Source organism: Heteronotia binoei, chromosome 1 (assembly GCF_032191835.1).
Source record: "Heteronotia binoei isolate CCM8104 ecotype False Entrance Well chromosome 1, APGP_CSIRO_Hbin_v1, whole genome shotgun sequence".
Classification (NCBI taxonomy): Eukaryota; Metazoa; Chordata; class Lepidosauria; order Squamata; family Gekkonidae; genus Heteronotia; species Heteronotia binoei.
This window is the reverse complement of record NC_083223.1, coordinates 53,303,258-53,327,066: the sequence shown is the minus strand read 5'-3', so window position 1 is coordinate 53,327,066 and position 23,809 is coordinate 53,303,258. Positions and strand designations below refer to the sequence as shown.

Below are 23,809 nucleotides of genomic sequence, written 5' to 3'. Positions count from 1 at the left end.
ATACATATATTCGTTTATCCTTCCAGAATATTTTTCCCTTTGAATTCAGATAAGAGATATAGGTATAAATTACCTACAAAAATCCTATTACCTTTACACTTTGATTTTCTTTAAGATGATGAGGTAGAAAACTACCTTTTAGAAAACATATTTGGGCCAGAACCCAATGGGGTTCTGCAAAGATGTATCACTTTGAACACAAACCAATAAAACAATCCCAAATTTTCTACAAAAAAGTAAAACTCACATTTTCTGCTGTCAGAACAAATCCCGATCTTATGTCAGATCACATAGTCTATAAATTTGATTCCCTCTCTTTTTAAAAGCCACTTTAAATGCAGGCCTCCCCCACTCAGGCACCACAAACTCTCTATAGGGAATGTGAATTAACCTGCTACCAAACTGCCGCTGTTGCTGTAGTTCCTGATGCCAAAGGCACCATTATATTGCTACGTCTGAAAAAAGGAGGCAGAAACACCTAGTGGTTGCCATGACACAGCTCCCAAAAACCTGTAGGCCAAGGGGCCCAGTACGAAAACAAGCAGGGAGCACTCTGCTTGAATGTAGCTAGGAGGAACTAGACCAGTAGATTTTGCTTAGCAAACATAAAAATCAAACATTAGAGGGCAAGCTTTAGAATATTCATCTTCAATAGTTCCACAAGATAAAGGCAGTTGAGAAGTCATGTCTGAGGTGACAATGTAATTCAGATCACCTATCAAGATCTGAAAGGCACGATAGTCCCAGAGGCAAGGCAAAACTGCCAAAACATCTATTTGAGGAGCCTGTCAAAGACTCAGGTGCTGCTTTTGACAAGAAGTCTCCTCTGCATGGCATTTGACTTCTCACTGGAGAAAACCCAGTTATAATGCAATAGAAAGACCACTGCCGTTTTGCTTCTTTTTTTCTTGGAAGCAAAAAGTAGAGAGTTCTCTCTGTGTTTATATATTTATTTTGACCAAGAAGTGTATGTTTAAATAACTGTTTCCAAGCATGATCTCCCTCGGAAGAAATATGTAGATTGCAAAACCATACATCTATCAAGGCACCCTGTATTCCTGAACAATGAACAAAAACTATAATACTCAAATGTAATGTCACTTATTTTTGGGATATAATTCTATAAAGGACACAGCATGGAGAAAACACATCAAGACAACTGTTACTAAGAAAAAAAGGTTACTAAATGGCATGGATCCACTGGAAATTTCCACAGACAGAAGGGATTCCTGTTCATGGAGCATGACTTTCTTGTCTTCGCCTTCCTGCTGCAGCTGCTAATGCTGTTCCTGGAAATGCACTGGGGGGAGTTGGAAGCTTGTAGCAAGGGGGAAGAACCAGCAAAACCCACCCCACCCTTCTGGCTATGAAAATCCTCTGTGGCCTACAAGCCTGTGCCTGTACAGTGTCCTCACCCAGATTCCCCTCAACATTCCACATTGTAGAAATGCCATATAAAATATTAGTCAAACTTTGCTGTGTTTGTCTAACTAGCTGTCATGTTTACCCTTAACAGAGATTTGTCACATTTTTTCATTGCCAGCATTAAAAGATACCCAACTACTGTGAATATATGGATAACACCATCCAACTGTCTTTGACACTGAAATTGCTTTTCACATTAATTTATTAAAATGTTTATTTCCCACTTCTTCCTCTGTCCACAGAAGCTCAAAGCAGCTTAGAACTTCTGAAATAAATTTGACTTCAGGCAACATATTTAGATTTTTCCCACCCACAATGGCTTGCACCATCACTGTGCCTGGTAGACCTCTGTGGAACTGAATTTAAAAAAAAGGTTCAAATGGGAAAATCTGCATAGCCCTTCATGCTCTCTGTAAGCCTTCAAAAACTGAAGTTAAGAAGACCATGCAGAGGATTGATGGATTGATGGATGAAGTATCAGCTCCTTCAGATGACAAATCCATTGACATGGGGGCCTCTAAAAATTGTCATTACAGATGTTACTATGAGGAGGGTAAAAAAACCCCAAACCCATAACTCTAGAACTCCCATTTAAGCCATCCAGTTAAGAATGAATAATCATTGGTATCCTGAAAGAAAGCCTGGTGAAAACAGAATTTCTGATGTTATATTTTAACAAAACTCCCTTTGATTTTTTTTCTAGACAGCTGAGGACCTCTCCGATACATACACATATCATTAGAAAATATTGCAGCACAGGGACTAGTAATTCTACATTAATCTCTGAAATGTGGATCTTAAGTTCCCCAAGAACCACACCTGTGTTGTCCACATCAGGCAAATGCCTACAAAGTCTGCTCAGGACAAATACTTCACACTCTATATGCCTCAGGAATTATATTAATTGTGATAGAGTGGAAGCAACAAAACTGTATACTATATAAATGTGTATTTGTGGTTTGAGGGAGAGAATAAGTCATCCATACCTCAGCATATTTTATTTTATTTTATGTCACAAATCACAAATTCATATTGGGGAACTAGTTTTTGAAAATAGGGCTTCTGGTTTTTCATTTAAACTGATATTTACTAGTAAACGCCTGCTGGAAAAAACAAGACTTACCGGTAAATATTAGTTTATTTCCCAAAGATATCAACTTTTTTCACACTGTTCTTAGATTCAGAACTCCAGCAGGCAGCTTTACACCAAACAATGCCTAAGACAAAAATGAGCTTTTCAGCTTTATTGATATTTGCCAAAAAACATTACCCACCCACCCCCAGGGTATATTGGTAGGTAGATAAATGTTGAAAACAAGATCCAGAAGCCCTAAACCTAACACTTCTTCAAGGGTGATACCATTTTTAGTGCTCAGGCTAACTTATTATGCAATTAATCTGGTATATTATTAAGCATTAGAGCAACTATTAATACCTCAAGACACGATCTGATGCCTGGTTTGATTTTGATGCATCACAGCTCTGATGCTTCTCTTGAGCTTTAGCCAGTTTCTCTGCTGCAGCAATAGGACATCCCGAGAGGCTGCAATTACAGAAAGAAAACGTAATTGTCGTGTCCTCAATAGCTTCAGATTAGAGGCCTTCTTAGTGAGCACATGGAAGAAGTTTGTTTGCGGGGGGGATATTCCTTTGATGCCCTACATTAGTCTTCTCTGCAAAGATGCACAGAAGACATCATTAAGAAAAACTTTGCTTCCAGATGTACACAGATCGGCCTCTGGTTCTATACAGTTTTTGACCCACCAAGCAATACACAGTTCACCTGCTATATATTGTGGCCTCTTAGGTGCTTGAAAATCCTCTTGATTTTGTCCCCAGGCAGGCAGCAAAACCAGGAGATTTACCACTGAAGCCTCCATAAATAGATTAAGAACGCATTGTTTGTAGGTCACGTTATGCATCTTTCCTTTAATATAGTTTCTTATCCATGATCATGAGAATTGCCAAACAAAATGCAAGACTCAAAAGCCATTAAGCAGTTTTCATAGAAGAACGTTACAGCTTTGGAAGACCCTATCACTAAAACTGCTGCACTAGTTATTCAGTCGCAATGTTTTACTGGCCAAGTTATGCATAGATTCACACTGTATTTCAGCTTTTTTTTAAAAAAATGTAATGCTACAATACTAAAACTGCTAATTTTAAAGTAAGCATTGCTGTACTCAGTAGGGCACTGCTGAATAAACTTGGTTAGGACCAAGCAACTTGAGCTGGAGCTTTGAAGTTTATATGTAAAAGATACCATTTGCAGCTGAAATGGATTGAAACTGACAACAACGTACCCAATAGGATTTATTTACTTATAATTTCAATTTATATACTGCCCTTCCCTAAGTTCACAGGGCTCAGGGCAGATAACCACAGCAAAAGGTACAATATAAAACCAGCTTTAGAACAATCAAGTTAAAATTAAAGAGCATTAGATGGCGCCAAATATGTATGCATTACTGTCCCACAAGTGGGAGAAAGCAAAGTGGGGTGAGGGAGATAGAGTGACAGATAAGGTAGTACCCCTTGCTGTCCTCAACCAAAAACCTGGCAGAACATCTCCATCCTACATGCCTTGTGGAACGGCATAAGGTCCCACAGGACATGGATGTTATGTGGCAGAGAGTTCCACCAGGTATGAGCCAGGGTTGAAAAACCCTAGCTTAGATTGAGGACAGCCGGATGTCTTTAGGGCTATGGATCATCAGATTATTTCCAGCAGAATGAAGAGCTCATTGGGGGACATACCATAGGAGGCAGTCCTGAAGATACATAGGCCCCAGACCACTCAAGGCCTTAAAGGTCATCACCAAGACCTTGAACCTGACCCGGTACTCAACTGGGAGCCTGCACAGCTGGCATAGCACAAGCTGAATATGTGCGGTCTGTGGTGGCCCAGTCAGGACCCACGCCGCCATGTTCTGGACCAGTTGAATCTGGATCTGTCTCAAGGGCAGGCCAGCACAGAGTAAGTTACAGTAATCCAATTTAGAGGTGACCATCGCATGGATTGCGTGGTTAGGTAAGGGCGAGACAGGAAAGGGGCCAGCTGCCTAGCCCGGTGTAGCTGGTAGAATGCCAGCATGGCAACATTTGTGAGGAAAGCCTTCCAATTTAGTCAAAAGTTATCATGATATAAATTTGATAAAATAAAAATAAATAAATAAATGATTGATAGGCTGCAGCATTAATGTTCAAACGTTCAAAGGATGGTTTGGAAATAATTCCTTTAGTTTATTCCTTTATGGTATAAGACCGTATCCAAGCATTCTTCAGTTTGAAAACATGTTCTTCAGAATTCACTGGAATCCACATCATTTTATGTACAGTAAAAATTAATGGAACAACACAGTAAAAAAGAAAGAAAATCTGTCCTGTTAACCATCATTTATTAAATAAAATTATATTTTGCAGGGCTGCCATTTCAGTTTTCAGTAGAGTGGCAAATAGTGGAAGGGAAGGCCCAAAATTCCATATAGGTTAAAAGATTTTATCCAGAATATGTTTGAGTTTAAATAGCAATAAAATAAACTATGCTCCCACACACAAATGAGCGCATTTCAAAGTATTTGTTGTGGTCCATTATTTTGTACCTCATAATAACCAGAAATATAGGGACTCCCTAGGAATAATCACATGTGGCCTGAATGAGAAGAAGAGTGATCAAGTACCTCTCCCTGTCTAAATGGCAGACCTGATATACAGCTAAAAGAATTTAAACTTTAAATTTATATTGGTCCAGGTAAAGAAAAATGTAAGTGAATAACAACGAATGTTGACATTTAGCTCATTGCTTGAATTAATTATGCCCCAAGGTTAACCCTCTGGTACAATGATCTATAAAAAACAGTCAAACTAAACACCCTCAGTCAATCTATTCAATTAAGTGAAGGCCCAAAACATCCACATGTACACACACACACCCTGAGGAGACTTTCAGAGCTTTTGCTGCTGTGAAATAATATCTGCCTATGGTATAGCTCAATGAGCATGTTCTTACCTTCTGTGAGAATTCCTGTTGCTATTTACGTGGCCCCGGCCTGTGCAGCCTGGTGTAGGACACTTAAGAACGTTTTCATGCATGGCAAGAACTTGACAGGGAGAAGGAAAGGAAACAGCAGAGTGTGGAAACAACAACAAGAAGAAAAAGATTTCAAGTCCCAGTTTGCAAGAAGCCATTTTAGTACAAAGCAAGATTCATTAATGACCAGCATTCCTGAAAATAGACATGTGACAGATATAGCCAATAAAGCCTGGTGAAGGAAAGAGGTGCTGTGGTACTATACTCATTAAACACAGGATGATGTTAATACATTAAGTGTTATGGAGGGCAAGGAATCTAACAATTAATGTGTCTCTGGTGTGACAGTGAAGTAGGAGGCTGCGTAAGCGCTGAGCAAAAATACTGAACAGCACAGGGTTGGGGTTTAGAAGCATTTTTTTTTTAAAAAAAGCACCATATATGCAGGAATAGATTGATTCATGTACACATTATAAGGCATACAGCATCTGGAGTCAGTACAGCATAAAATATAAGTGAATTCTGAAGAATTGAATTCACCTTCAGTGTAGTCAATGGAGGACAGTGAACCCCAATCACAGAACTCAATTCTAGGGCCCAGCAACTGCCTGAGTTATGCAGAGCGAAAAGCTGTTTAAGGTTCAGTGGCAGTTACATTCAGATTGTAAACAGGGTTACTTTTTTGTTTTAAAAAAATTCTGCAGCCCTTAATAAATCATAATGGGTCCAAAATTAAAATAAATAGAAACAAAGAGTATGAACACGTTTTAAAGTCAAGAGGTTGGTGGAGTGATAAATTATGACTATAAGGAGCCAATAGGTTTGGTTTAAGCAACACAATTGTCACAATACACCACCAAGCAAGCCTTGGGGAAGGGTTGCCACTTAGTGCCAGAGGGAATACCTTATATATTATATCCCCAACATTTCTAGATAAGGGATCTGAAATATCAAGGATCCTACAGATCTCGTTGGGGACCTGGCTTCAAGTTCCCATAATAATACAGGAGTTAGAGGGATTCCTGGACTGACTCAATATAAGGCAAAGCCTTATAATTCATTCAGATTACAATATTTCTGCCATTATGGGCTAAACTATTAATACTTTTATTTTTTCAGCGTGTACAGAAAAAGGCTATAACCAATTTATGTGCATGTATATGACATGAAAAAATAAATGAATCCATGTCACCAGTGCACAGAATTATGCTTCATTTCAAAAGGAACCAATCGTATTTAACGGAATCGTATTTAATGCTTACTTAAAAGCCAAAGACATCAGGAATAGAACCTATACATATTGATTCACAACCACCATCATTCATCACCATCACCACACCACTAGCAGTGTACTAAAGATGTGAAAGCTTCACTTTGGAATTCCTGCTATTCAAAGCTGTTCTTGAAACATGCTTTACAAGCCCAGCACTGCAGGAGTCAGGAAAAAAAAAAGAGAGAGAGAGAGAAATGAGCTCACCTTTTTCACTTTTGTCACTACTGAACATGCAAACCGTTTAAAGCTATATTCTTCTTTGATCGGTAACATTTCCTGAATGATCTCTGTTTACCATTTATGGGGGGGGGGGGAGCTCAGCCCGCTTTGAGCAACTGAGTAAACATTGGTGTTTGAGAAAATTATAGGCCTTGCTAAACTGCAAATTGAATTCCTTTGATCAACGAAATTCACTCACCAGCTGAGAAGCGGTGTGTTTCTTTAAAGGGATTTTCCTCTCTATGATCTTTATTCTAAAAAGGAAGACTATGCTGTTGCAAAAGGATGCTACTTCATGGCTGACGTCTTCTTATTCCAGATTAACAGTGCCATCCTAGGCAGAGATGCATCCCTCAAAGTCCATTGGCTTCAAAAGACTTAGAAGGGTATAACTCTGTTAGGATGGCACTGTGATATAGGGGTCATACTGAAGGTTTTCATGGCCTTCCTCTCTATACCTATTTACTATATTCTGTCCTTTGCAGGGAACCATTTGCTTAAGAGGTACTTCACTGGCTGTTGGAGTACAATGGAATTTCTCAATGGACAGCAAACAAATGAATGTTTATTCCTTTTGCTGTCAGTATAAAAATAGCCTGACATACTTCCTTTATGTGATTTATGAGATTGCATTCCTTATAATACTTGATAGAAGTAAGTCACAGCATGATGACACTGCATCATTTGGTGAACAGTCCTAGCTATTAAAGCAAGGTACAAGTGCAATCCTAAGGAAAGTTACACCATTCTAAGTCCATGGAAATCAATAGCCTTAGAAGACTATCACTGTGCTTCGGCAGGGGCAAAAGTAGGGGTTACAAACCATAGAGATCTAGGGACTATCTAGAGACTTGGGAAGTCACTTCTGGAGCACAACCAAAAATGATGTGGCATTGCTTCCCACTCCACACTTTTGCTCCCATTGGAGTGAAAAGCAGGAGTGGGAAATTGCCATCTGGTAAGCCTAGATGGTACTGATAGCTACAAGACATGATGTATTTGGTAGCATCCCTGTGATAAATGTGTTTCAGCTTTTAGAAATCATTCATGCAGCAATTTTTGATCTGTTATATTACCATAATTCCCTGCCCAGATCCAGTGAGTTTACAGATTTTGCATAGATGAGTCCTTAAAATCTAAGTTATTTTTGTGGCAGCTGTTTATTAACATATTTTGTCTTCTTTATCCCCATCACACAACTGCAGCATTGCATGAACATCCATACAAAGAAAGTTCTATCTCTAGTGGTAATTTTTTCAAAAAAAATTAAATGCTCAAAATTTGATGTTAATATTTTAAAATATTTTAAAATGAATTAAACTGCACTTTTTTCAAATTCAAAAGAACAGTTGCTTCTATATTTGAACAGAGACCCTCTTCAAGAGGTGACCATGATAATTTATTCAGAATTAGCTACTATTTTGCTTGGGGGGGGGGGACTTTTACAGGCAGAATGCAACTGTTTGTCAATATCCTAACACTATCAGAATCAAAGAATACAGCTTTAAAACATCTTCCTTCAAGCATAAAGGTTAGTATAGATGTGAAAATGATGAAATAAAAATGGAAATATAACAGAAAACAGGTTGCTAAATTGAGACATCATACTGGAAAAATGGGAGGAAAAAAGAAAAAGCTTCTTAATGCATGCTAGAAAAATTTGTGTGGAGTTTTATCCCCCATTTCCATGAAACATTGTGGACTTACTTTCTGGAGGGACCCTATCTTTGTGTGGGCATCCTGACAAACTGCGGTGATGGGGGTAAAGCCCCGTTACATGGCCAGTTCCATCACACCCAGGGGTAGGACATTTGCTCTCTTTCTTTTCTGTTCTTGAGGGATCTATAATTTACAACAAATGTGTCAAGTGAATGATGTTCTTCAGATTTCCAAATGGACGAAGGTTCATTTAATGAAATCAATTACTCTTTGGAAAATGTTCTTGAAGAACACTGGAAAAAACACATCTGGTACTGCTTAAACATTTTAATTTTCTGCTTCCTTCTTCCATACCAGAGGTTCCTCTGATCACAGCTGTCCCCATTCACAGATGATAGTTGAGAGTGACTTTCCTCTAGCAAAGCCACATCACTATCAATGAATATAATTCTGTCAGTCATCAACTATAGGATAATATTATGTCATTTGATATCTGCTTGGCTCTGTTTTCACCTTTGTTTTGATGCTATTTTATCATAATTGGAAGTCTACATCTATATGGAAAATACAGAGTCCTGAAGATAGCAAACCCAGCTCCTCAACTTGTTCAAAGATCCATTGCAAATTATTTTTCCCAATGGCCTTCTAAAATGGGCATGCTATTTTCACAAAAGTGTGATAGGAAATATTAGAACATATATAGAAGCACATTTCTTTCCAAGGACAGATTTTTTTTTAAAAAAGCTCATATTTGCCTTTCAATTGGTCCTTGATAGTCATATATGTGCTATGCGTATTGATAACTTTCAAAGGGAAAGTGTCTTTAATTCTGCAGTTTTCTTTTCATCAGTGCCTATGAAAATGTTCTCCTTATCTAATAAATGTGTTCTGCCAAAAAAGTAACGGAATTACTGCAGATATTAGTCCTGAATTAGAACTGTAATTCCATGTGCCATTCTCTAGGAGGAGTTTTGATAAGGGAATATCCCTAATCTTCTTGTTTACACAATCAGTTATCCTGGGATAACAACCTCAGAACTAAATTCAACCTCTGACTTGCATACACATTCAAAGGAGAAATTTAGCAGGAGAGTAACAGTTCAGAAAAACTAAAAAGGGAGGGTGATCCTAACATGAGCAAGTGCCCTGATGTCTTGAAATTGCTCTTTTTTTACCACCATCCTGCGTCCCTTGCTGACTCTGTTCCTCCAACTACCCCTCAGCCTCCTGCTCCACATCACTGGCAATAAGACACTTTGGTGCAGTGTTGCTTTAGCTAAAAGTTTGCTGTGTGTTGAGAAAATAACTTGATTTTAGCTAAGATGAACCTAACAGAGGCATGTGAAGAACTAGGAATGACAGATGGGAAAGCACAGCAAAAGTAGCTGGGGGGGGGGTGGATAGAGAGAGACTTCTATCCTTCACAAAGAAAAGTTCATGTTCACTCATCTTTTTTCTTCTCTGGGAATTATTGGATGGGGAGAGAGCAAGAGCCACTACATATTAAAGGAGAGGAGATTCCAACCATCCCAACAGAGGAAAGGATATGATCCCTGCTCTGTAGCTTCACCATGTGAATCAAAGGATATAAAAGAGTCAATGACATGGAAGAAGAATAGGAGTCCATAGCTTAACTCTCCTTCTTCCCCAGATAAATGATTGTGTAAACAATATTACGACTGAAATCTCAGGGCCAATTCACAAAGTGGGTGGCAGCAAAGCCAGGTGTGCTACTAGCTGAACACTCTTGACAGGCAGCCACAGCCAATCTCATCTCCCTGATGAGCGTCTCTCTTCAGCTATTTGTTCCATTCACACTTTACAGCTAATGCGTGAAATAGCTCAGGTGGATAGAATTCAGAGAAACAATCACCTTTGAATAGTTGGTAAGGTTATCATCCCTGGGTAAAACAACAAACTAGGAATCTTGATTCTCTAAAGAAGCCTCCCCGTCAGCATTTCATCATGCATATCATCCTTTACTGTGTAGCAAAGTTTTGAATATCAGAATTTGTTTCTATCCAAATCTTTAGCAAAGTACATGCAAATACATATCATAAGATTCTTTCTGTCTTTTACAAAATTAAAATCAATCGGCCTCAACCATTCACATTCTAAAATTCATCCTTATTGCAGCAGTAAAAAAAAAAAATGTCTATCAGCACTATGCATTTGAACCTGATCTTGGCATTGTTTTGCTCCAGGACTGACATTGATTTCTATCAGGACAAGATTTTTATTATTTCATTATTTCTTATATCATCTGTCTTAATTCAACTGCTTTATTTATTTGACAGGTCAAAGCTTGGAGAAGCGTATGGTATTTGTCTTTTAGTAGGAGAAGCACAGATAAAACTAAGATCTTACATTCCATTACAGGGGTTTCATAGTTTCATAACTGTATTTAAAAATTAGCTTTTGCTAATTATTTCTCATTAATGATACATTTATGATTAAACTGATTCACAACTCATAAGAATACATAGAATGCCCTTTCCATTTGAGGGTGGATCAAATGCCCACTCCTGCCAATTGGCTGGCAACAATAAGAGGAACACGCACAATTTGTTTGTTATATTGTTCAATGAGAGTTTATGGCAGACTACAGAGTCACACTTCACGTGGCTTTGTCGCCATTAAATGAAAACCACTCATATGCTCAAATTAAAAATGGCCACCATGTGCTCAAGGACATGTGTTTTTTGCTATAGGCTTCCACAACTAGTGGACTACCAAATTCATGTATGTAGTCTTACCAAGAGCTCTTTAAAATCCTGACTTTGCTGCCAGCAAAACACAGAATTGGATGGGAGGAATCTAGCAGGCTTCCTTACATAGATGTTGGCTACACTGGGCTACATTTGGTTTGGTGGGTCACAAGATGTGCAGATGTTTTCAAGGTAAAACTGTGTATATCTTAGCCTGAAGACCCCTGAAATGGTTTATATCCAATTATTATTTTTTTTAACTAGGGCTTCTGCATAATAGGCACATGTTTGATCACATGGGCTCCTGTGTCTTGTACTAGATAAGGATAATAATGCATTTAGCTTATAAAGCAACACAAATACTTAAACGCTCTGTGTAGATGGCAATAGCTCTTTTGAGCTGACATTCTGTATAAAGTTAATGAATGCTGGTGAGGGAATCAGGATCACAGCGACAGGCACCACTGCAACTTACATGCATTAATCTGAAGCTCTGCAAAAAGCTTACATGCATTCAACTACAATAATGTAGTGGCTTCTCAAGCAGTCAGGAACTCTGAAAAAGCAGGTTTCTTGATCTTTACTTTATTAATTTACATCATTTATACCCTGCTTTTCTTCCCAATGGGGACTCAAAGTGGCTTACATTGTTCTTTTCTCTTCTATTTTGATCTTAACAGCAACCCCGTGAAGCAGAATACATTGAGAGCATGTGACTGCCTGAAGGTCACCCAACCAACTTTCTTGGCAGAGTGGGGATTTGAACCTGAGTCTCCCAGATCCTAGTCTAATCAGTACACCACACTAGTTCTCTGGCTGATAAGTTGCATGCAGAGCTTCCAACAAACACATATAGGTTGGGGGCAGGGACTGTCGGCATGATTTGTTCATTGTCACAAAGACACATTTATTGGAGGGGCTCAAACGTCATCTTAAAAGGTCTTCATATCTATATACTTCAAGTTGAGGCACAGATTAAACTGAAGACAGGGAAAAAATCACTGTTGGAAATGAGAAAAGAATGGCCGCCTCTATGCCTCTGATGCCTTTTTATTTTTTTTTGCACAAAGAACTCTGAAATATTACTTGTCAAAGAAAAGATCATTAGAAGAAGAAGAAAATGGTTGGTTTTTATACCTTGCTTTTCTCTCCTCTATGGAGTCTGAAAGTGGCTTACAGTTGCCTTCCCTTCCTTTCCCAAGGCAACCCAGCAGGTTTCATGTGTAGAACAGGGGACTCAAACCTGATTCTCCAGATTAGAGTCCACCACTCTTAACCAATACACCACGCTAGCTCTTTATTAGTATTGTGGGTTTTTGGTGCTATTTCATACAACAATATTCAGGGGCAACTAGATTCAGTAGTTAACCCAACAGAATATTGATCTTTATATTGCTATTAAAAACAGATAATTCATTGAATAAATCCAACAATATAGATGGCAATGTGTTATTGCTAGCTGAACAGCTGAAACATACAGCAACATATCCATGTCTGCTTATTTTCTTCAACATTTGAACAGTATTATATACTAGCAACAAAAAATAAGGTAGGCTAGGGTACTCAAATATGCAGGCCAGAATCTTTCATTTCCACAAATAGCTTGATTTAGTTTTGCTGAAAAATACTGAAAGTCGGTTTCATATCGACACCTGGGTATTCAATTTAATATTATGAATGTCTGTAACCATTTTCTATTACAGGTAATACAGGGGCTCCCTTCTTAGCCAGTGACTATGCCATTGGTATCACAACTGATGTGATAGATAATGGGGGTGGGGGGATAGCCACAGCCTGTCTAACGTAAAATAAGCATATATATCAGTAAAGAGAAAGAATGGCCTCTCTTTTTGCATTTAGGGACTCACCACAGTAGGTACTGAAAACAGAAAAGAAAAAGGAATTATTGTGCATTCCTTTTGATGCTCCTACTTCCCTAGATTAAAGCATGAGTATCTTCCCAGAGATGTGTACCAATCATCACCTCAGAGAGCCTTGCTGACATATTTGGGAGAGTCATATATTCTTGATGATGAGTGATATAAAAACTATACACCTTTCATTCATTCTCTTTTAAAGTATCTCTTTCAGAGTACAGAAGATATATGATTCTTTTCCTCGCTTGCTCTGCTAAAATGAAGAAGAGTTTTGGGTCCCAAAGTTTCAAATTAAATCTGCCAAACTTTTCCAGCTTCAGACCCAAGTGCCATTTGTGGCTCCTCTCATCTTCAAATCTCATTCTCACTTGCAAGCTTCAAGGCTGAAGGATGTATGGAACTTTTTTGCTGAGCAAGCAACCTGGATTACAACCTTTAAAGGCCTAAAGCTGTCAAAATTCTCTCGAGTTTAGTTAAAGGTACATATTTATATGATATCACCATTATATATAAAACTTTATATATATAAATATGCACATGGCAAACTGTGGATTTTTCAAATAATTTCATGACTGGTTCACATAATACTTTATAATTTATATCTTTATTATTTGTGATCCTGAACAACATACATACTACTGTTTTGTAGTCTGTATATGCACAGTATCCCCTTTGTGTGTGTGTAAATGTGACCCTTAATAAACACAGATAAACATAATGTGTATAAGGCAAAAATAAATTGATAGAATTCAAATGATTGGCAATATTGTCATGACAGTCATAGAAAAGGCTGCTGGTCACATTCATGGTTCCTCTCTTCACATATTATGCTTGTCCATACACCCAAGGGTGTTTGCATATACAGAGAATGTACTCTAAAAACGTTCACTCACATAGTGATCTACAGGGCTTTTTTTGAGCAGAAATGCACAGGAACACAGTTCCAGCTGACTTGGCATCAGGGGATGTGGCCTGATATGCAAACAAGTTCCTGAAGGGCTTTTTCTACAAAAAAGCCCTGTGTGAAACAATGGTGATGTCAGTGGGTGTGGCCTAAAATGCAAATGAGTTCCTGCTGGGCTTTTTTTCTACAAAAAAGCACTAGTTATATACAATACTATGGAACATAGACTTTGTGATGTTTGTATAATTTGTGTGAAATATTTTGGCCTTTTCCTTGGTCTTAGCAACTTTGCTTAAGAAATACAGGAAAATGGTTTTAATCACACAGCTAACCTTTACATTCCTAGAAAAGAGCAAGAGTCCAGTAGCCCCATAAAGACTAACCAAATTTGTGGCAGGGTGCCACTGGACTCATTGGGTGTCACTGGACTTCTGTTGTGTTTGAAGAAGTGAGAAGTGACTCACAAAAACTCATACTCTGCCACAAATTTTGTTAGTCTTTAAGGTGCTACCAGACTTTTGCTCTTCCCTGCTGCTGCAGACAAACATGGCTATTCATGTTGATCTTTATATCCCTTTTAATCAAGTCTGTAATAACACAACACAATCATTTAATGTAGTGATGCTATAGTTTCTCATAACTACCTACTCGTTCATTTCCTAAGTAATAGAGATCCTTCAGCTTGTATTAAAGCTAACTGAAATGGTATTCAGCAACTATTAGGACATTAAACATTTTACAAGAGTGTAGGTGCATAAAAATAGCATGTTTGTATTTTCATGCAAAACACCTATACATCTACATAAAACATTATTAAGGTAATTCTCTATGTTTCATTCTTTCTTGTAAATTGGTTCACTGCTAAGGAAGCACTTTAAATATTTCTACAAAGGAATGAAACCACTGAAGTGGAATGCTTATAAGAAAGAAATTGCTATTGATCTCAGCCCAGGCCAAAGCATGCCTTGCATAGCAAACGACTTCCATTACCTTACTATTTAAGATAATTAATGTGCAGTCATAGCCCCTATCTTATGTTATCGGTCATTCAGATACTGTTCAATTTCTATCAGCCAACTATACCTTTTATAAGGGGCAGGGTTCATCAATAATCATCATTTTGGTAATAATTTTATAAATCAGGATGCCACCCACACCATCTAGTCTGTAAAATATGCATTTCCCTGGGGTCTGGCTAAGTGTCCTCCACAAAGTTCCACCATTTAACTCAATTCATCCAAGATGCATTTCCCTTCAGAATTTAATCATAACTCAGACAAAAAAAAACAGTTTTAGCATTTCAGAATAATCTAAATGATCTCCCATTTGCTTTGTTCTCCTGAAATGGGCAAGTTTTTAAGTCTGAAAACAAACATTCTTTTAAAACAGTCTAAATGTTTTGAAAAATGTTACCAAGAGGCTGTTTTTATTTCACAAAATATAATCATATGCATGATTTGTTAACACAATACATCATACATTAGATAGAAATATTACCTTTACCATAATATGGCTTTTTGACATGGCCGTCACTGGATTTAGATTTCCTGTCATCTCCAGCAATCTGTCTTGGAGACTGTTCCTCATAGGATCTCATATTATCCCTCCTTCCAGCTTCCATTGCCATTTTTTCCCTCATGGCTTTTGCTCTTTCTGTTTCTAATGCGATAGCTTTTTCAAGTAGCGTTAAGTTTCCTTTTGTCATATCAAACACCTCTTCAGACCTGTCTGAAGTAATAGAAGTAGTGTCGTCATCTCTTTCATGACATCCATCTTCTTTTGCACAGCTAGAAAAAGTTCTAGATCTGGGACTCAACTGTTCTTCAAGCCTCATTAAGTTCATCATATCAGAATAGTTCCGATCGGGTGTCCGTCCTTGAAAATCATCTTCTTGTCGAGCGTGTTGGCGAGAATTCAGGTTCTGCTGTTGATTTCTTTCTTGTGGATTTGTCTCACTGAGCTTCCTGGCCAAATCAAAACATTGATTTCTCAAGCATTCCAAGCTACTGAGACATACTTCTTCATCGCTTTCTTCCACCATTTTTTCTGTAAGCCCATTGTTTGTAGGCTTCCCTAGCATCCCATAGTTCATATTCCTGTTTTCTTGCTGCAACATATTGTCTGCATAATTTCTGTCGTTAACGTTTTCTGAAAGCACTACACCGTGTCCTTGTGCTAACAATTTGAGCGAGTCCACAGTTTCCCTAACAACGTCACTGTCTAAATCTAAACTCAGCTCACTCTTACGACCAACGTTTTCATTTTTGTCGCTATCATCTTCCAGGCTATTAGATGTATTGCTATTCATTTCTGATTCAGTCCTGGCTCTGTATGCTGCATCCTCTGCAATTTTGCCAAGATTTAACAATGACTTGGCCACCAGTTCATCATAATTATCATACTCATCATTATTGTTATCATCTTTTTCTGTGTCTTGCATTCGAGTATTGTGACAATTCATTTGATGGTCTTCTGCATTAAAAAAAAGGAACAAAGAAAGAGAAACGGAAAAAGAAAAGAAAAAAGTAGCTAGAATTGGAACTGTTGCACTAGTACGGACAGAACGCAAACTGCCTGTCCATTTTTTTTTAGCATACAGTACTTTGAAAAACTAAAAAAACCCATGTTAATTTAAATTTAAATTCTGGAATTAAGAAAGCGGATTGTTGTTCTTGAGGCTATAAGGCCATTTCTATACCTTGGTTACAGACCATTAACTTCCTTCGCTAGTCTTATAATGATTACTAACAATTAAGAAAACCAACACTTCCTTACAAGTGTATTATTTGACATAATTTGTAAATTCTTATACTTTATAGTTCTCTTTTGTATTTATTGCTTTAGAATAATTGCATGGTTCATAATATTTTGTGTAGATTCTTTCAGTGGCTCAAGTCCTCTAGTTCTAACACAGAACAGAGAATAAGGGGAGGTAACTTATATATATATATATATATATATATATATATATATATATATATATATATATATATATATATATATATATATAGAGAGAGAGAGAGAGAGAGAGAGAGAGAGAGAGAGAGAGAGAGACATCAGAAAAGGTTCTCCATTTAAGCTATAATTATGTCAAATCCATGCAAACATGTTCTCCCTGAGGGCATGTAAATATGGAAAAGACATGATGTTTAATGTAATCAGCCGGATATTGATGTTCTAATGCATAACTCAGTACATATTGTTAAATGACAAGCATGAAAAGACACACACATGTGTTTTAATTAAGCATTTTAACTCTATGTCCAGGTAGAGGATATCAGCTTGATGTAATGCTTTACACTTGGGTAATAGGCAGCGGCTCAAGGTTGACTCAGCCTTCCATCCTTCTGAGGTCGTTAAAATGAGTACCCAGCTTGCTGGGGGGGTGGGGGTGGGAAGTGTAGATGACTGGGGAAGGCAATGGCAAACCACCCCATAAAATGTCTGCCGTGAAAACATTGTAATGCAGTGTCACCCCAGAGTCAGAAACGACTGGTGCTTGCACAGGGAACTACCTTTACCTTTTTAACAGGCACTTACCAATATTTAACAAATACACAGATAAGGGTAGTACTTATACCCAGATAAGGGTAGTACTTGCTAAATATTGGCAAGTGCCTATTACCCAAATGTACAGCAATACCTCAGGTGATGTTTGATTTATATTCCTGTGCAACAGACAAGCTTATTCTGTCATGCCAGATAGAAGCACTAAAAACACTCATGGTAACATAACAACAAACTTTTGTCATATGTTTTAAAACATATCAAGTCATCTCTTTTATTAAAAGCCATAATCTGAAATATATGTTTTGCCTTTTGTTTTACAGAGCGCATTTATCTTTATAAAAGCCATTCTTCAGTATTAGATTAAGTGCTATAGTCACCAAGAAGCATAGGCTAGGATGGACTATCCTGATAAGAATAAGCATGATCCTCAATGGTCAGATCACAAAGATACAATGAGAATGCTAGCTCCTACCCCCACCCCCAGACATGCACATTATGTTGTGAGATGCATCCCTGAATCTTCTCTACCATATGACTGCTATTATAATGTCTACGGTTGAAAATAAAGCATGGTTGTTAAAGACACTGTTGCAGTGAGGTCAATATTTGCTTTCTACTTCTGACAAAGGTCTAGTTCTTGACTGAGACCTAGTGGATATATGACACACCTGAGAGGATCCCTGTAATATTCCAGTCTTAATTCCACCTAGGTGCCATGAAGTAGCTTATGCTTAGCAAGGAATTCTCCAAACGGACCAACTTTTCAACTAGTCTAAATCATAAAATCAATAAATATATGTTGATGTCTACTAGTGGAAACTTCTAGTCAGTCAGTTTAGCTGTAAGGATGGAAACTGTTCCTCAGTAATTGAATATGTAGTTTAAAATTTTCGCATATGATACATGAGTTTGGGGCTAAAAATGAGAAGATAGGATGGAAGAGACAGATGGTAACAGAATGAGAATATGAAAGAAAGAGAAAAACAGAAAATTTCAGGCACCTTAAGTTACAGCACAATATTTGCTTACCTACAGGTTTTACTGATTAGTATTTCTGTGCTGTTTGCAAGTCTGATATGTTGGAATAAACATTTGCACAGGGTGTCCTAAAGGCTATTTAATATGAAAAGCAGAACACTCTAATGGATTACTTGCTAAAATATCTTAGAAGCAGGCTTTCAACTACCTAAAATAATTAAATCCTGCTAATATCAGAATAAGAAAGGAAATATTGTATACTCCTTCAGACATTTCCTCTTATCACCATGTCAGAGGCTGAAGAAAAGATATAGGAAGAGATGCAGAAACAATTACCAGTTCCACAGGGCCTGCAAGACTACCCTCTTTCAGTTGGCTTTTTCTAAATGTGGAACCTATTGTACCGTCATCACAAAAAATTGTAAGATGAGTAACATCGAGACTGTAGCACCAAACTAATTTGCTGGAATTGAATTTGATGGTTTTAATTAGATGGTTTTAATGTAATAATATATATGTGAACTGTATTATGTAATATGTTGTGTAACCAGTGTGCTTTTATTATTGTAATGTTGTATTTTATGTTATGTTATGTGAGCTGCCCTGAGCCTGCTTTGGCAGGGAGGGCGGGATACAAATTAAATATTATTATTATTTATTATTATTAATTACAGACTAATGTCAATTCAACTCTCAAATCCAGAGCCTAAAATCCACAATGTGAAAATGGACTTCTGTATATAGACAAGGTTGTCATGAATGTGGGATCATGGCCTGTGCATCCCCAGATATGTCAGTTGTCTTTACTCTGACAGACTGATCATTTGTAGGGCAGAGAAAGAAACAAGACTCCACCTTCACATAAAGAGGTTGCTGGTATCATCTTTACATCCAGTGATTCAGTATTGGCCAGTTAACACTCCTATAAAATATATTTCCTAAGATGTCATCAGTACCATCTATCATGCTTTCATCTCCCTCTATGCATAGTTCTCCTCCACTGTATCCCAATATCAAGTGAGGGGGGTTATATTAGGTTAGGCAGTGTGTGTATACTACTTGTGGGAGGTCACCCAGGGAACTTCCAGTTCACAAAAAGTAGTCAGTACGGTCTGCTTAGACAGTATTTATTGTATCTGTGGTGGTTGAGGCATTAAGCACAACCAAATTAGCAGGTATCCAACCTGGATTACAGCCCATGTCTAGAGCTAGCATGGTACTAAATATCGTCACATAAACACATACATTTTCATTCACACACATCAGAATGGTCATTTATGGCAGCGAATACTCTACATAGCCTTTGGATTCTGTGGTTTGAGAAACATATTTTAAAATGAGGCTGATGAAAAATGGAAAAATTGTCTGACACTTTCCCTGCATGGCTATGGAAAAAACCCTCAGTCTAAAATATGAGACACGTACTGTATGGATGGAAACACGTAAACTCCTTTTTGGGATTTGGTGATGCTGGGTGAAAGCTGTAACTATAATATTATTTTCTTTTTGTTTGGTTCTATCCATTTCATCTCTTTTGTCCTTTAAACCCTAAAGAGGAGGAAAAACAGTGGTGGAGAAGAAAAAGTGTGAACTGTAAATCATAAAGGAGGGAAGTGAGGAATAAATTATTTGAATTCAAGCTTCACTTCTCCTCTTGATATTTCCTCTCAACTTATCTTCCTTTTCAAAAAGTGCAACCATAGAAAATATTTATTTAAATCAATATTTTATAAAAATATTTAATTTTACTAAATTATCTCCAGCTTTCTTACCAAAGACATCTCAGGATAGGACTGTACAAGACAGAGTACCCCCCAAGAAAGTACCCTGCATACTTCAACCACGATGTAATTTCTAACACATAAAAGTCTATTACATATTTCATTAAAATGTTACAGATACCATTTAAATTTTTTTTCAAGGTTGGAAAGAAAGCCAGGCAACAACTGTGCATAAAGAAGCCAAGATTAGCTGTTAATTGTCAGGGTTCTGAAAAGATGCTGAGATTCAGCTTTGCCAATATCATACTTTGTTTGCTAAGACATGGAGATTTTCTTTTCATTAATGGATTTTTGGCTGCTGAGAAACCAGTGTTTACAATATGAAAAATTAGGAAGAAAAATGACTTTTTCTATCTGTAAATATGTAATAAATGATTGATACATTTACAGATTCCAAAAATATTAAAATAGATATATTCTTTTCATTGTCTATCACAGAATCAGCACCATAGTACTTTTCAAGAGAGATATCATTTTCAAGAGGGATGCTATTTTTTGAGAGAATTCTCTACTAATAATCGAATTTGAGCCATAATCCAATAGATTTATGCAATCTTCATTTTGCAAATGTTAGTTGGTGTTTACTAACTGCCAGATTAATTGTGTAGGTCAATGGTATCTATGATAAATATTCACAAGGAATATGTTTAGCTGTTAATTTGAGAAAACTCCTCCCCATCATGTCTTATTGAAAGTCTTCACTACCACTGAATTCCTCAAAGAGATCTTAGAAATTAGTTGCTAGGAACTTCATTTTACACAAAATTCAGTCATAGTATCAGTTTGGTCCCCAAAAAAACTTCTGCTAAACTTGGAAATTTTACTTTATGTAAACATTTGGTGGTGATCTAGTTAACATCAGTAATTCAATTGCATCTCTACTGAAAATTAATCTGAATAGGTATCTTTGTACATTTTTTTAAAGATAACCAGTACTGCTCTAACTGTAGATGCACTGATGTGCATCCATTTCCTGTATGAGAACAGTACTGTAAGTTTTAGCACTAATGAATACAATTTGTGGCATGTGGATATTGTATAAACAAAGCTGATATATGTATTAGATACATACAGAGCAGAGTCTGTGTGAATTAATATACTGTATAGTAATACTTTACTGGCATTGCAAAAATGAATTGTGTTCTAACTATCCATAGAATTATTTAGACATAAAATATTCTGGACAACATTCCAACTATATTTTAAAAGCTCCAAACTGCCTGGCTGCATGCACCAAATCAACAACAGAATGTGATCTGCAATGCCTAGTAACATCTAAAGTACCAACTCCAAAGTAATTTAATACAACTTCCCAATCCACTCCTCCCACCACCCCCCAAAACAATCCCTCTCACCCAAGGCTCTCGGAACACTGAACAAATATGAAAAAGTTCAAAATGCCCCTGTGAGGAAAGTATTTTTATATCCATATCAACATAAAGATCTATTGCGGTAAACTTTTGAATACATCAACACATGAAGGTGCCTTATACTGAATCAGTTCACTGGTCCATCAGGGTCAATATTGTACTCAGAGTGACAGAGGGTCTCCAGTGTCTCAGGCAGAGGTCTTTCACATCACCTACTGCCTGGTCTTTTTGACTGGAGAAGCCAGGGGTTGAACCTTTTGGGGGACACTTACAGAGCCATCCTGAGCAATTTATGATTTGAGGTGCCTTTTTAAATCAGTGGGTTTAGGGATAGTCTAACTCTGCTTAGGATGGCATTGCAAACTCTCCAGGTTGTAGCATAACAATACTGTAGAACACATACTGTTTTACCATTTATTTCCCTTGTTTCTTTTTTCTGTTTTTACAAAACATATAACAGGTAGTTACAAAGGTTTTGCATTGATGGAATAGTACTTCAGTATCAGCAGCTGCTATCCCTCTTGCAGCACACATTTCACAGCTAGAAATGTCTTCAATCAGGAAAGCATCTGGATTGGTTTTGGCAGTGAGATTGGGGACCTCTCAGTGTCATCAAAACAAGCACAAAGCTAATCATCATATTTTTGTTTCAAAATGACAGGCAGCACAACAGCAAATTTATAGAGGCTAGGATCTCATACCCTGCTCACCCAAGAGTCTTCCACTGTCTCCTATCAGGAGGTATACGTATATTCCACAAGTGCATATTTTTTTTTCTTTTGCACAACTAAGTATTTTGCTTCACACAAAACAAACAAACAAAAACACCATGTCCAAAATAAATGTGTTGGATTATGATCTTTGTGCAGATGCATGGGTGAATGGACCATCTGAGCAAAACGGCACAGAATTTTACTTTTGGAGCATTATTTCATTCATATAAATAAGCTCATACTTAGACACACATACATTCATTCTGTGAAACATTTGGAAAATTAGTAGCCAGTTTAAAACCAGTAGAAGAACTACTGACGTTTCTCCTGTCTATATCTACACAAAAATCCGTACCTTTGGATCCTTGGTCATCACCCTCCCTTACCAAGCCTCCTTACCTCATCCTCCCTTACCATCCTGCCACCTATCCTCTGTTAATTTGAAACACCTTGATTAAAATCATTTCCATCTCCTCTTGGCATGATTGCATCATGCTTCCCTGAAATCTCTGCACTTTCTTTATGTAGGCTCTCCACCTCTCTGTTCTCAAGGCTTCTCTCCTAATCCTTTCTTGCATTCTGTTCTCTGCAAACTGATCCGCTATCAACCTCTTTGATTCCTCTTCTAAGTCTTGCCTTTGTGCTTTCACCTAGGCTGTTCCATATGCATAGGACAGTCTTAGTTCATCCCATGAAGCCGACACTTTCCCACAAAATCTACTTCTTTTGCAAGCCTTTCTTACCACAGAGTGTTGTTAAAGGCAGTTCTATTGACCTTTATCTTGCCTATCTCTTCTTGCACCTTCAGTTATTCCTTTTCTTTTCTTTTAACCCCACAACAATATCATTCCCCTATTTGCTTACTATGAATTTTTCTGCACCCCATCTTTGTTAGCTCTATATTGCTTACCCATCACACAAGTGTGTTTGCCACTATAACTGTTAACCTTGTCCCTTTGCCTCTCTCCACTACATAGTCAGGGGCATAAACTATGGGAGGGGCAATAGGGCACAAGCCCCCCCCCCCCCCCCCGCCCTGGGGCTACCAGGTAGGATCATGAAACCACGTAAGCTTAAACAGTGCAGCCTCATCCCCTCCGCTTGCACAGAGGCTGCCAATTCTGCTTTTTTTTTGTCAGGGACTTTGAGACATTCACTTGCCACACAGGAGTACCCTTCTACTGCCTTATCTTTTTCCCCTTGGGATCTTTGGAAATTCTGTCTAAAGCCCCTATTTTCAATCTGTGGATCATTGAAATGAAATAGACAACATACTGCAAGTTAAGGTCATTTTGGTATCCTGGGACTTGCAACATTAGAGAAAAAGAAATGGAGGAGATGGAAATATTTGTATCTTTAGTC

The 23,809-nt window shown here is 37.6% G+C and overlaps 1 protein-coding gene across 12 annotated transcripts in view; it reads right to left on the bottom strand.

Annotated features, from left to right (window-relative positions):
* MYT1L (myelin transcription factor 1 like) overlaps nucleotides 1-23,809 on the bottom strand; it is a 513,986-nt gene that overhangs the window by 82,681 nt on the left and 407,496 nt on the right. For 6 of the 12 annotated variants that reach the window (XM_060234467.1, XM_060234449.1, XM_060234506.1 and 3 more), the window contains 4 exons: nucleotides 15,593-16,567; nucleotides 8,655-8,789; nucleotides 5,435-5,525; nucleotides 2,861-2,968 (listed from right to left, as the gene is read on the bottom strand). In XM_060234467.1, the coding sequence (XP_060090450.1) occupies nucleotides 2,861-2,968; nucleotides 5,435-5,525; nucleotides 8,655-8,789; nucleotides 15,593-16,567 (1,309 nt within the window). Of the gene's footprint in view, nucleotides 1-2,860; nucleotides 2,969-5,434; nucleotides 5,526-8,654; nucleotides 8,790-15,592; nucleotides 16,568-20,008; nucleotides 20,031-23,809 lie in introns of those variants that run through there. The other 6 variants (XM_060234479.1, XM_060234497.1, XM_060234541.1 and 3 more) reach the window with 4 other exon arrangements.